The sequence below is a fragment of the Microcaecilia unicolor genome, chromosome 5 (assembly GCF_901765095.1).
Source record: "Microcaecilia unicolor chromosome 5, aMicUni1.1, whole genome shotgun sequence".
Lineage (NCBI taxonomy): Eukaryota > Metazoa > Chordata > Amphibia > Gymnophiona > Siphonopidae > Microcaecilia > Microcaecilia unicolor.
The window spans coordinates 172,734,458-172,749,540 of record NC_044035.1 but is presented as its reverse complement, the minus strand read 5'-3'; the positions used below and the strand labels follow the sequence as shown (position 1 = coordinate 172,749,540).

Sequence of the window (15,083 nt, the reverse complement as noted above, 5' to 3'; positions counted from 1 at the left end):
CTCCAATCGGAAACTTCACTAGCAAAGGCCTTTGCTAGTCCTCGCGCGCCCATGCGCACCGCGCATGCGCGGCCGTCTTCCCGCCCGAACCGGCTCGTGTTCGTCAGTCCCGTATGTAGCAAGACAAAGACAAGGGAAGACACAACTCCAAAGGGGAGGCGGGCGGGTTTGTGAGAACAATCAGCCTGCTGTCCTCGGAGAATACCTTCTACAGGTATGTAGCATTCGCTTTCTCCGAGGACAAGCAGGCTGCTTGTTCTCACTGATGGGGTATCCCTAGCCTCCACGCTCACTCAAAACAACAAACATGGTCAATTGGGCCTCGCAACGGCGAGGACATAACTGAGATTGACCTAAAAAATTTACCAACTAACTGAGAGTGCAGCCTGGAACAGAACAAACAGGGCCCTCGGGGGGTGGAGTTGGATCCTAAAGCCCAAACAGGTTCTGAAGAACTGACTGCCCGAACCGACTGTCGCGTCGGGTATCCTGCTGCAGGCAGTAATGAGATGTGAATGTGTGGACAGATGACCACGTCGCAGCTTTGCAAATCTCTTCAATAGTGGCTGACTTCAAGTGGGCTACCGACGCTGCCATGGCTCTAACATTATGAGCCGTGACATGACCCTCAAGAGCCAGCCCAGCCTGGGCGTAAGTGAAGGAAATGCAATCTGCTAGCTAATTGGATATGGTGCGTTTTCCCACAGCCACTCCCCTCCTGTTGGGATCAAAAGAAACAAACAATTGGGCGGACTGTCTGTTGGGCTGTGTCCGCTCCAGATAGAAGGCCAATGCTCTTTTGCAGTCCAATGTGTGCAGCTGACGTTCAGCAGGGCAGGAATGAGGACGGGGAAAGAATGTTGGCAAGACAATTGACTGGTTCAGATGGCACTCCGACACAACCTTTGGCAAGAACTTAGAGTGAGTGCGGAGGACTACTCTGTTATGATGAAATTTGGTGTAAGGGGCCTGGGCTACCAGGGCCTGAAGCTCACTGACTCTACGAGCTGAAGTAACTGCCACCAAGAAAATGACCTTCCAGGTCAAGTACTTCAGATGGCAGGAATTCAGTGGCTCAAAAGGAGGTTTCATCAGCTGGGTGAGAACGACATTGAGATCCCATGACACTGTAGGAGGCTTGACAGGGAGCTTTGACAAAAGCAAACCTCTCATGAAGCAAACAACTAAAGGCTGTCCTGAGATCGGCTTACCTTCCACACGGTAATGGTATGCACTGATTGCACTAAGGTGAACCCTTACAGAGTTGGTCTTGAGACCAGACTCAGACAAGTGCAGAAGGTATTCAAGCAGGGTCTGTGTAGGACAAGAGCGAGGATCTAGGGCCTTGCTGTCACACCAAACGGCAAACCTCCTCCATTGAAAGAAGTAACTCCTCTTAGTGGAATCTTTTCCTTACTCAGCTTTTGACTGAGTAAGGTGGACGGGACGCCTCAGAATCAAAATGGAGAGAATTAACCACCTCTGAGGGGAATTCCGAAGACTGGCGAACAGTTGGGTTACATCCTCTAGATACCCTAAACTTGATACCACTGGGAAGCTAGGATGCACTGAGCGGATGTCATGTGCAAAAGTGCCATGGGAGTTACATGAACTGTGGAAGCCATGTGTCTAGAAGTCTCAATATGTACTGTGCTGTAATCTGTTGAGACGGGCAATCATCGTGTTAAGGGAACACATGCACTCCCAGTCCATGAAGATACGCTGCAACAACAGCCAGGCACTAGGAAAAAACATACTCTGGATGCAAAGAGAGTATAAGTATACTGTAAATCCAGAGAGCATAACCAATCGTTTTCCTTAAGTATGGGAAGAAGGATGCCCAGGGAAAGCATCCTGAACCAAAATCTGTTTAGGCCCCTTATGTCTATGATGGGACGCAACCCACAAGGAAGGACCTGGAATAGAATCTTAACCCTTCTTGCCCTGGTGGAAGGGGTCGACTGCATTGGCGCTGAGAAAAGCAGAGAGTTCCTCTGCAAGTACTCACTTTTGATGGAAGCTAAAGGATTAAGCTTCCAATGAACAATGTGGAGGGTTTGATTCCAGATTGAGAATGTATCCTAACCGGACTATTTGAAAAAACCCACCGGTTGGAGGATAAAAGAAGTCACCTTTGGTGGAGAAAATTTAAACTTCCCCCCCGACAGGCAGATTGGCCGGTACGGACATTTTTTTTTAATTTTTTTTTTTTTTATAGTGGCTATGCTGAATTGGAGCCAGTCAAAACCCCTCTCTGGTTCCTGGGGAATAGCTGCAGGGGCCTGATTAGGTGCACGCCGCTGACTAGAACGAGCGTGCTGAGGCATAGCCTGAACCGGCTGTCGAGAAGTAGGAGTATAGGTACGACCCCTTAAGGCACAAGGAAAACTACTCTTCTCTCTAAAGAACTTCCAAGATGAGGAAATGTATGCACAGCATATCTACAATTTTCTGCTGAGTCTCCTCCTCCAGGTGAGAGGCACACAGTCATGAGAGTCTGCGCATCACTGTACCTAGAGCAGAAATCTAGGTGTTACATTACAAGTGTCGAAAATGCCCTTGGACAGGAACCTGCGACACACCGTGTGCTACCTGACCATTTGGTGAAAAGGTTTAGCCTACTCCGGTGGGAATGCTCGTAAAGATCTGACAGGACTTGATTTTGGACGCGATCATGCCAGCCTGGTACGCCATTCTCCAAAAGAGGCTAAGGATGTATGCTCTGGCCCCAGGGGTGCCGAAGTAAGTTCTTAGAACTCCTATCTGTTCTGAGTGGCAGAAGACTCAGGTGAAGATGGTAGTCCAGGACCTCGAGCATCTGGGCATTGGGATTCACAATCTCCACTGTAATGTCAGATGACCATCATTGAACTGAGCTAACTACTCAAACAGAGCAGCTCAGATCCAAACGCGTCCGATATGGAGGCGCGGTAAGTTCTACTACGGGGTCGAGAAGTTGCCCCAGTAGGGTGCGAACACCCATACCAGAGGCAGCATCGGTGAAGGAGACCAGGTGAAAAGCTAGATGCCGCAGGAGGCGGTAGCACCCATGGCATCCAATGGTACCCATGGTCCCGAAGTCAAGGACAAAGTCTGGAAATGCAAGGGAATCGAAACCAGACTGCTAGACCATGGCACCGACGGTACTGATGATACACATGGTACCGATGGCCCCCAGTACCAATGGTACCCATGGTACTTGGTACCGATGATAGTCATGATACCTGGTACCGATGGTACCCATGATATCCGGCACCGACGGTACCGATGGTACACATGGCACCGACGGTGCTCATGACACCTGGTACCAATGGCACCCATGGCACTGATGGTACCTGGTCATGATATCTGGTATCGATGGTACTCATGTGCCGACGGCATCCATGATACCTGATACCAATGTATCCACGGTACCGACGATACCTGATACTATGGTACCGATGGTACTCATGATACTCGGTACCGATGGGCGATGATACCTGGTACCGATAGTCGATGGTGCCCATAATACCTGGTGCCGATGGTGCCCATGATACCCGGTACCGACAGCACCCATGGCACCGATGACACTCGGTATCGACGGCACCCATGGTACCGATGATACCCGGTGCCGACGGGACCCATGGTACCGATGATACCCGGCACCGACGGGACCCATGGTACCGATGATACCCGGTACCGACGGGACCCATGGCACCGACCATGGTACCAATGTTCCTGGTACCGATACTCCTCGGTACCGACGCACTGATGATATTCGGTACCGACAGTACCCATGGCACCGATGATACTCGGTACCGACGGCACCCATGGTACCGAAGATACTTGGTACCCGACAGTACCGAAGATACTCGGTACCGACGGTACCCATGACACCCGGTACCGATGGTATCCACGGCACCGATGATACCCGGTACCGATGGCACTGATGATACCTGGTACCGGTGTATCGACGTCCAATGCCAGGATACCTCCATAACAGAGGGAGCAAAGCTCTGGGCATCTCCTTTGGGCATCCCTGGCACAGTAGAATACGTCTCGTCTTTGAGACACTACTTGCGCTTCACAGGGAGATGATCCGGCCCAAGACACATCTGCCTATGCGCCCGAATGACCTGCCAAGCAGGAGGCGCCGAGGCAGGTGGAGACCTATTCGATGCATAACTATACCCAGCGTGCATCGGTCTCTGTCGGACTCCAGAATGATCTCCTTTGGGCATCCCTGGCAGAGTAGAATACGTCTTGTCTTTGAGACACTACTTGCGCTTCACAGGGAGATGATCCAGCCCAAGACACATCCTCCGATGCGCCCGAATGACCTGCAGAGCAGGAGGCGCCGAGGCGGGTGGAGACTCACTTCAAAGGTTACACCACTGATATTGTGTCACCAGGTTGCCCATTCAGTGGCTGACCAGGGATGCACCTGCTTAGGTTCCTGTTTTTTCCTGTGACATACACCTTCACCACTTGTGGGGCTTAAAGACAGTGGTGTGCTGGAGCAGGCTCTCACAGCTCTGGAGAGCCATTTGTAAAGTTTTAATAAATGGATCCTAAAAATGTGGGCTTGTTTAGTTTGCTGGCGAGAGAAAGCCCACAGATAACAATATACCAGCACTTTTATAAGAAAAAAGAAAAAGAGAAGCTTATATGCTTTGTTTTCCTTTCAGGCACAGCCCCTTGTGACTCTGGCAACTACTTAACTTTTCCTTGCCCCAGGTACAAAAAAGTAACTGTATATATAAGCCACAATGAGCCTGCCATGAAAGAGTACAAATGAAAAAATAAAGAACACCCAAAAGGGTAAAATAAAAAAAGAGATTTTACTCCGAGGACCTGAAGAAAACACGAAGCACTAACGAACTCCGTGTCTCCTCAGACGCGGAAAAAGAAAAACTAAGGGGCGTGTCCGCACAGCGAGCGGGAAGAGGTGTGCGCACATGCGCAGTGCGATCGCTCGCGCGACGGAACGCCGTAGAAGAGATTTTTAGATTTTGCTTTAAAATCCTCCGGGGCCGACGTGGCGTCACCCACTTGTGAGAATATCAGCCTGCTTGTCTTTGGAGAAAATCATTTACAGAGAGACCCCAGGATACATGACAGATCTCATTGACCTCCCAGCCAGAAACTCTACAAGATCAATATGCACATACCTAAACCTCCATCACCCAAGCTGCAAAAGACTTAAATATAAATCAACCTATGCATCCAGTTTCTCCTTCATAAGCACGCAACTATGGAACGCACTACCAAACGCCTTGAAAACAACGCACGACCTAACAAATTTTCAGAAATCACTAAAAACTAACTTATTCAAAAAGGCATACCCTAATGACCAACCTAAAAGCCTCGATCCTGCAACACAGTTCCAGTGTTTTCCCTCCCCCCTCCCTCCCAGTTCCAGGGTCCTCACCCACCCTTCCTCCCTCCCAGTTCCATTTTCCTCCCTTCCTCCCTCCCAGTTCCAGTGTTTTGCGTCCCAGTTGCAGTGTTTTCCCTCCCCCTCCCTCCCTTCCAGTTAGTGCCTGTTCCTGCAGCACCATCGCCAGGTGTGTGTGGGGGGGGGGGACCCCTGAAGCAGCTTCAGAGAAATCTAATAAGACCTCCCATCAGCATCAAAAATATATTGTAATAGACTTCTGGCAGCTTAGAAAAGTATGACCACCACTCGCCCTGTCCTCGCGCTCATAGTGCGGGAGACGGACTGAAAGCCAGGAAGAAGAAAGAGACCAAGACAAAACCCCTTTCCCCACACGGCTTCCCTACCATTTCGCAAACAGTTCTTTCGCATCCTTGCTCTCCAACCAGCGACACAGTTTAAGTGGTAGAAAGCGGAAAGTAAATTTCACAGCATGCGGCCGAGATCCTTTGAGAGAGAAGAAAACAGTGATGTGTGGTCCGTACCTTGCGCTTTAAATGTTTGTAGGGGGGCTTGCGGCGGCATTGTGGAGGCAAGTAACTCCTTTTCTATTTTCTGTTTTCATTACCCGCCCTCGACGTCATGACGTTTTGACGCGAGAGCGGGGCGGGTGAGCGATGCTATTCGTTGAGTGCCATTGCTCCGCCCTCGACATCAACACGTTGTGACACGAGGGCGGGGCATGCACTCATGGGGAAATTGCGATCTACACAACTACAAAGTTATAACTTGGAGGAGGCTTCATTAGAACGTTGGAGGTGCGTTTTATAGAGAGACGGGGCGTGGCCAAGGGCAGGTCTATGAGTGAGGGTGAGTGGTGGTGAGAGCCTATAGAGATGGGGCATGGTTGAGGGCAAGTGTATGAGTGAGGGTGAGTGGTGCTGAGTGAGCTTCAGAACGTTGGAGGTGGGAAAGCGAATGCTACATACCTGTAGAAGGTATTCTCCGAGGACAGCAGGCTGATTGTTCTCACTGATGGGTGACGTCCTCGGCAGCCCCTCCAATCGGAATCTTCCTAGCAAAGTCCTTTGCTAGTCCTCGCGTGCCCGCGCGCACCGCGCATGCGCGGCCGTCTTCCCGCCCGAAACCGGCTCGAGCCGGCCAGTCCAGTATGTAGCAAGACAATACACTTCAAAGGAAGACACAACTCCAAAGGGGAGGCGGGCGGGTTTGTGAGAACAATCAGCCTGCTGTCCTCGGAGAATACCTTCTACAGGTATGTAGCATTCGCTTTCTCCGAGGACAAGCAGGCTGCTTGTTCTCACTGATGGGGTATCCCTAGCCCCCAGGCTCACTCAAAACAACAACCATGGTCAATTGGACCTCGCAACGGCGAGGACATAACTGAGATTGACCTAAAAAAATTTACCAACTAACTGAGAGTGCAGCCTGGAACAGAACAAACAGGACCCTCGGGGGGTGGAGTTGGATCCTAAAGCCCAAACAGGTTCTGAAGAACTGACTGCCCGAACCGACTGTCGTGTCGGGTATCCTGCTGCAGGCAGTAATGAGATGTGAATGTGTGGACAGATGACCACGTCGCAGCTTTGCAAATTTCCTCCATGGTGGCTGACTTCAAGTGGGCTACCGACGCAGCCATGGCTCTAACATTATGAGCCGTGACATGACCCTCAAGAGCCAGCCCAGCCTGGGCGTAAGTGAAGGAAATGCAATCTGCTAGCCAATTGGATATGGTGCGTTTCCTTACAGCCACTCCCCTCTTGTTGGGATCAAAAGAAACAAACAATTGGGCGGACTGTCTGTGGGGCTGTGTCCGCTCCAGATAGAAGGCCAATGCTCTCTTGCAGTCCAATGTGTGCAGCTGACGTTCAGCAGGGCAGGAATGAGGACGGGGAAAGAATGTTGGCAAGACAATTGACTGGTTCAGATGGAACTCCGACACAACCTTCGGCAGAAACTTAGGGTGAGTGCGGAGGACTACTCTGTTATGATGAAATTTGGTGTAAGGGGCCTGGGCTACCAGGGCCTGAAGCTCACTGACTCTACGAGCTGAAGTAACTGCCACCAAGAAAATGACCTTCCATGTCAAGTACTTCAGATGGCAGGAATTCAGTGGCTCAAAAGGAGGTTTCATCAGCTGGGTGAGAACGACATTGAGATCCCATGACACTGTAGGAGGCTTGACAGGGGGCTTTGACAAAAGCAAACCTCTCATGAAGCGAACAACTAAAGGCTGTCCTGAGATCGGCTTACCTTCCACACGGTAATGGTATGCACTAATCGCACTAAGGTGAACCCTTACGGAGTTGGTCTTGAGACCAGACTCAGACAAGTGCAGAAGGTATTCAAGCAGGGTCTGTGTAGGACAAGAGCGAGGATCTAGGGCCTTGCTGTCACACCAAACGGCAAACCTCCTCCATTGAAAGAAGTAACTCCTCTTAGTGGAATCTTTCCTGGAAGCAAGCAAGATGCGGGAGACACCCTCTGACAGACCCAAAGAGGCAAAGTCTACGCCCTCAACATCCAGGCCGTGAGAGCCAGAGACTGGAGGTTGGGATGCAGGAGCGCCCCTTCGTCCTGTGTGATGAGGGTCGGAAAACACTCCAATCTCCACGGTTCTTCGGAGGACAACTCCAGAAGAAGGGGGAACCAGATCTGACGCGGCCAAAAGGGAGCAATCAGAATCATGGTGCCTCGGTCTTGCTTGAGTTTCAACAAAGTCTTCCCCACCAGAGGTATGGGAGGATAAGCATACAGCAGACCCTCCCCCCAGTCCATGAGGAAGGCATCCGATGCCAGCCTGCCGTGGGCCTGAAGCCTGGAACAGAACTGAGGGACTTTGTGGTTCACTCGAGATGCGAAGAGATCCACCAGGGGGGTGCCCCACGCCTGGAAGATCTGCCGCACTACTTTGGAACTGAGCGACCACTCGTGAGGTTGCATGATCCTGCTCAATCTGTCGGCCAGACTGTTGTTTACGCCTGCCAGGTACGTGGCTTGGAGCACCATGCCATGCCGGCGAGCCCAGAGCCACATGCTGACGGCTTCCTGACACAGGGGGCGAGATCCGGTGCCCCCCTGCTTGTTGACATAATACATGGCAACCTGGTTGTCTGTCTGAATTTGGATAATTTGGTGGGACAGCCGATCTCTGAAAGCCTTCAGAGTGTTCCAGATCGCTCGTAACTCCAGAAGATTGATCTGCAGATCGCGTTCCTGGAGGGACCAGCTTCCTTGGGTGTGAAGCCCATCGACATGAGCTCCCCATCCCAGGAGAGACGCATCCGTGGTCAGCACTTTTTGTGGCTGAGGAATTTGGAAAGGACGTCCCAGAGTCAAATTGGACCAGATTGTCCACCAATACAGGGATTCAAGAAAACTCGTGGACAGGTGGATCACGTCCTCTAGACCCCCAGCGGCCTGATACCACTGGGAGGCTAGGGTCCATTGAGCAGATCTCATGTGAAGGCGGGCCATGGGAGTCACATGAACTGTGGAGGCCATGTGGCCCAGCAATCTCAACATCTGCCGAGCTGTGATCTGCTGGGACGCTCGCACCCGCGAAACGAGGGACAACAAGTTGTTGGCTCTCGCCTCTGGGAGATAGGCGCGAGCCGTCCGAGAATCCAGCAGAGCTCCTATGAATTCGAGTTTCTGCACTGGTAGAAGATGGGACTTTGGGTAATTTATCACAAACCCCAGTAGCTCCAGGAGGCGAATAGTCATCTGCATGGACTGCAGGGCTCCTGCCTCGGATGTGTTCTTCACCAGCCAATCGTCGAGATATGGGAACACATGCACCCCCAGCCTGCGAAGTGCTGCTGCTACCACAGCCAGGCACTTTGTGAACACCCTGGGCGCAGAGGCGAGCCCAAAGGGTAGCACACAGTACTGGAAGTGGCGTGTGCCCAACTGAAATCGCAGATACTGTCTGTGAGCTGGCAGTATCGGGATGTGAGTGTAGGCATCCTTCAAGTCCAGAGAGCATAGCCAATCGTTTTGCTGAATCATGGGGAGAAGGGTGCCCAGGGAAAGAATCCTGAACTTTTCTTTTACGAGATATTTGTTCAGGGCCCTTAGGTCTAGGATGGGACGCATCCCCCTGTTTTCTTTTCCACAAGGAAGTACCTGGAATAGAATCCCAGCCCTTTTTGCCCGGATGGCACGGGCTCGACCGCATTGGCGCTGAGAAGGGCGGAGAGTTCCTCTGCAAGTACCTGCTTGTGCTGGAAGCTGTAAGACTGAGCTCCCGGTGGACAATTTGGAGGTTTTGAGGCCAAATTGAGGGTGTATCCTTGCCGGACTATTTGCAGAACCCACTGGTCGGAGGTTATGAGAAGCCACCTTTGGTGAAAAGCTTTCAACCTCCCCCCGACCGGTAGGTCGCCCGGCACTGATACTTGTACTGCGGCTATGCTCTGCTGGAGCCAGTCAAAAGCTCGCCCCTTGCTTTTGCTGGGGAGCCGCGGGGCCTTGCTGAGGCGCACGCTGCTGACGAGAGCGAGCGCGCTGGGGCTTAGCCTGGGCCGCAGGCTGTCGGGAAGGAGGATTGTACCTACGCTTACCAGAAGTATAGGGACCAGTCTTCCTTCCCCCGAAAAATCGTCTACCTGTAGAGGTAGAAGCTGAAGGCTGCCGGCGGGAGAACTTGTCGAATGCGGTGTCCCGCTGGTGGAGAGACTCTACCACCTGTTCGACTTTCTCTCCAAAAATATTGTCCGCACGGCAAGGCGAGTCCGCAATCCGCTGCTGGAGTCTATTCTCCAGGTCGGCGGCACGCAGCCATGAGAGCCTGCGCATCACCACACCTTGAGCAGCGGCCCTGGACGCAACATCAAAAGTGTCGTAAACTCCTCTGGCCAGGAATTTTCTGCACGCCTTCAGCTGCCTGACCACCTCCTGAAAAGGCTTGGCTTGCTCAGGGGGAAGAGCATCAACCAAGCCCGCCAACTGCCGCACATTATTCCGCATGTGTATGCTCGTGTAGAGCTGGTAAGACTGGATCTTGGCCACGAGCATAGAGGAATGGTAGGCCTTCCTCCCAAAGGAGTCTAAGGTTCTAGAGTCTTTTCCCGGGGGCGCCGAAGCATGCTCCCTAGAACTCTTAGCCTTCTTTAGGGCCAGATCCACAACTCCAGAGTCGTGAGGCAACTGGGTGCGCATCAGCTCTGGGTCCCCATGGATCCGGTACTGGGACTCGATCTTCTTGGGGATGTGGGGATTAGTTAGAGGTTTTGTCCAGTTCGCAAGCAATGTCTTCTTTAGGACATGGTGCAAGGGAACAGTGGACGCTTCCTTAGGTGGAGAAGGATAGTCCAGGAGCTCAAACATTTCAGCCCTGGGCTCGTCCTCCACAACCACCGGGAAGGGGATGGCCGTAGACATCTCCCGGACAAAGGAAGCAAAAGACAGACTCTCGGGAGGAGAAAGCTGTCTTTCAGGAGAGGGAGTGGGATCAGAAGGAAGACCCTCAGACTCCTCGTCAGAGAAATATCTGGGGTCTTCTTCTTCCTCCCACGAGGCCTCACCCTCGGTGTCAGACACAAGCTCACGAACCTGTGTCTGCAACCTCGCCCTGCTCGACTCAGTGGAACCACGTCCACGATGGGGGCGTCGAGAGGTAGACTCCCTCGCCCGCATCGGCGAAGCTCCCTCCGCCGACGTAGTCGGGGAGCCCTCCTGGGAGGTGGCCGCAGTCGGCACCGCACGCGGTACCGACGTCGGGGACCTCACCCCGGGCGATGGGCCAGCCGGCGCCATGCTCGACGGTACCGGAGGCGCAAGCACCGCCGGTACCGGAGGGGTAGGGCGCAACAGCTCTCCCAGAATCTCTGGGAGAACGGCCCGGAGGCTCTCGTTCAGAGCGGCTGCAGAGAAAGGCTGAGAGGCCGATGCAGGCGTCGACGTCAGAACCTGTTCCGGGCGAGGAGGCTGTTCCGGGCTGTCCAGAGTGGAGCGCATCGACACCTCCTGAACAGAGGGTGAGCGGTCCTCTCGGTGCCGATGCCTGCTGGGTGCCGAATCCCTCGGCGACCCAGAGCTCTCGGTGCCGACATGGGGAGGAGACCGGTGTCGATGCTTCTTCGATTTCTTCCGAAGCATGTCACCGGAGCTCCCCGGCACCGACGAGGAGGACGTAGAATCCATCCGTCGCTTCCTCGGGGCCGAGACCGAAGAGGGTCGATCCCGGGGGGGCTGTACCGCAGGAGCCCTCAGGGTAGGAGGAGACCCACCCGAAGGCTCACCGCCACCAGCAGGGGAATGGACAGCCCTCACCTGCACTCCTGACGATGCACCTCCGTCCGACGACATCAGCAGACGAAGTCTCGGTACCACCGACGTCGATGCAGTCGCCCGATGCCTCGGTGCCGATGCAGAGGTCTGATGCCTCGATGCAGTCGATGGAGCGGCAGCCAAGGAAGATGGTCCGGACGCTGACAACGTCGATGCACTCGATGCCTCCGGTGCCGATGCCGACGAAGAGCCCGAGAACAAAACGTTCCACTGGGCCAATCTCGCTACTTGAGTCCGCGTTTGTAACAGGGAACACAGACTACAGTTCTGGGGACGGTGCTCAGCCCCCAGACACTGAAGACACGAAGAGTGCCTATCAGTGAGCGAGATTACCCGGGCGCATTGGGTGCACTTCTTGAAGCCGCTGGAAGGCTTCGATGTCATGGGCGGAAAAATCACGCCGGCGAAGTCAAAATCCGAAATGACGAATTCGGAGCACCAAAAACTTTAAGGGAGAAAAAATCTCGACCGAGGCCGAAAGAGGCCTACCCCGACGACGAAAGAAAACTTACCGGGGCAAAACTGGAAATACGGGAAGGGGAAAAAGAAACCCAAGGGGGTTTTCGGAGCACTTCCCGACAGATATAAAACACAGCCGTACCGAGTGCGGACGAAAGAAGACTGGCCGGCTGGAGCCGGTTTCGGGCGCGGTGCGCGCGGGCGCGCGAGGACTAGCAAAGGACTTTGCTAGGAAGATTCCGATTGGAGGGGCTGCCGAGGACGTCACCCATCAGTGAGAACAAGCAGCCTGCTTGTCCTCGGAGAATTATTTATATAGATTGTATCCAGTTGGGTAAAATTTCTTTGTTATCTTTTTAATTTGAAATGTTTTCTTATATACTGGTGTATCTTTTCAAAGATTTACTCTTTGTATGTTATTTAAAATCCTATATAATAAAACGCACCTCCAACATTCTGAAGCTGACTGCATGGCTGAGGCATTCCTGCTCTCTGTATACATCTCCTGAATTGACATCACGCACTTCCGGGTTCGTCACAAGTAGAAGTGACCAACCACACGAGGTTTCTCGGCTTCAGAATGTTGGAGGTGCATTCTATTAAATAGGATTGGTCAGTTCCTTAAAGCACAGCCAGAGCTCAGCGTCCTGCACAGTAACGCTCAGACACCAGAGAGAGAGGGGTGGGGCCTGACACCAGAGAGGGGGGGGGGGGTATCTCTGTCACACACACACTCTCTCTCTCTCACTCTCACACACTGTCTCTCACACACTCTATGTCTCACACTGTATCATATTCACTCTCTATGTGTCACACAGTCACTCACACACTCTCTTGGTCTCATACACTCAGTCTCACAGAGAGTCTGTGTCTCACACACACACCCTCTCTCTCTCACACACTGTATCTGTGTGAAACACACTCTCTCTCTCTCACACTGTCTCACATATGCACTTGCACACACTCTCATTCTCACACACACACCCTCTCTCTCTCTCACACACACTGTATCTGTGTGAAACACACTCTCTCTCTCACAGACACACTCGCACCCAGACTCACTCTTTCTCTCACACACACACTCGCACATTCACTCTCTCTCTCTCACACAGTCACTCTCACATACAATCTCTCAAACATACGCACTCCGAGGAAAACCTTGCTAGCGCCCGTTTCATTTGTGTCAGAAACGGGCCTTTTTTACTAGTATATAAATAAAGAATAATTTTAAAAAAGACATTCCTTGGGATACAGAATATATATTATGTAGAACTGTTTTTCGTTTTTTGGTATGCAAGACTCTATTAGAATAGAAAAGAATAGCCAGATGAACCTGAAGGTTTGCTTCTTTCGCTTTTCCCCCCCTTGGAATACAGATCCTAAACATCTTCCCATGCTTAGTGCTGGGGTTTTCTCCTTAATGCTATTTCATAATTGTCACTTTCCCAAGGCTCCCTCTTAGCTCCTAGCTGTGCTTTAACAAGGCTGGGCATGTTACATGGGCAGCTCCTACCTTAATCCTAAGAGCTTGGATTCAAATCTACATCCTCTGGGATGAGCCTACCTTCCTCAGAATACCCTTCCCCGCAATTCCTTGGATCTTAGCCCCTGTGTTTCCTTATGTAACTTTCACCTGGATCCTGGGCTTGCTTCCTGGGGATTTTGGGGACTCCTAGGGCCATTACCACCCTGTTCCCCCACACAGTCTCCAGTGCCACACCTAATGTGTCACAATATGTGTGTACAAATACGTATAAATGCCAATATTCCAGCTACAGTATTCTGTAACATGGCACCTAAATGCAGTGGCATGTTGTTTGAAGGTGAGCATACACATGGATGAATTCTGGTTGAAGTGTGGGCAGGGCACACAGTTATGCACATCAATTATAGAATATAATTATTTACCTTATTTTTCAGCATTATATATGCTCTTATATACTCAATTATATTAATACTCTATAAAGAAAAGTAGGTGCCTACTTTCTTTTATAGAATAGGTTTCAAATAGGCACCATCTAGGCAACTAAATATAGGCACCCTTTTACAGAATTGGGAGTCTACATTTAGGTGCCTAGAAAGCAGCTATTTTGAGCCTATTTTATGATGGAAAGTATGCGCCTACTTTTATTTATAGGATACTATCGTAACCCTTACTTACCCAGGTGAGTATCAGGTAGGTTATTTTGATAAATTCTGAATCTGTAAATTCTAAAAACTAAACTACCTAGTAGTGGAATATATAGTGACAGAAAGAGACCAAATGACTCATCTAGTTTGTATAGGTATTCCTGCAAAGTTACAGCCCACTTGCCAGTTACATGAGCTTGATAACTTGAAGCCTGTTTTTTTTTTCCTTTCTAATTTGTTTTCTACTATCATGGGTAGGTAATTGTGCAAGATCTAATAATTAATCTATCACTCAGTCCCAACCTCTCTCCCCATATCTTAGCACTTCTTCCTTATCCCTTAAGTCTATCTTGTGTTCCAGTTCAACGATGCTTACTAGTTTGGCAGCTCCTTACCACAGGTTCAATCATAAAGATGTCATCAGAAAAAAGCATGGAGTCTGCTTGTATCATCTTCCTGCGGTTGTAAAAGGTGCGGGTGAGAATGGACAGGCGTTCACGGAGTGAAGGATCAGAGCCACACTCTTCCAAAAATCGATCAGTCTCATCCTCTTCCTCAGAATGGAGATCAAAGCACAACCTGGCGTGTACACAAAATTCAGCAAGCAAATTTTAGTAAGAACGCACTTCACCAGTCTTCCAAAATGTTCATAATTATAAAGAAATAAATCTATTTCATTCCCCTCTCCCCTTCCAAAAAGAGAAAAACACATTAAGTCCCATCACTAGCAGGCTTATTTTCGAAAGAGGACGCCCATCTTTCGACACAAATCGCAAGATGGGCGTCCTTCTCACAGGGTCGCCCAAGACGGTATAATGGAAAG

At 51.2% G+C, this 15,083-nt stretch overlaps 1 protein-coding gene across 1 annotated transcript in view; it reads right to left on the bottom strand.

The window, feature by feature from the left end:
• HYDIN (HYDIN axonemal central pair apparatus protein) overlaps nt 1-15,083 on the bottom strand; it is a 2,443,906-nt gene that overhangs the window by 2,182,667 nt on the left and 246,156 nt on the right. The window contains exon 9 of the mRNA XM_030205004.1: nt 14,656-14,839. Within this exon, the coding sequence (XP_030060864.1) occupies nt 14,656-14,839 (184 nt within the window). The remainder of the gene's footprint in view (nt 1-14,655; nt 14,840-15,083) is intronic.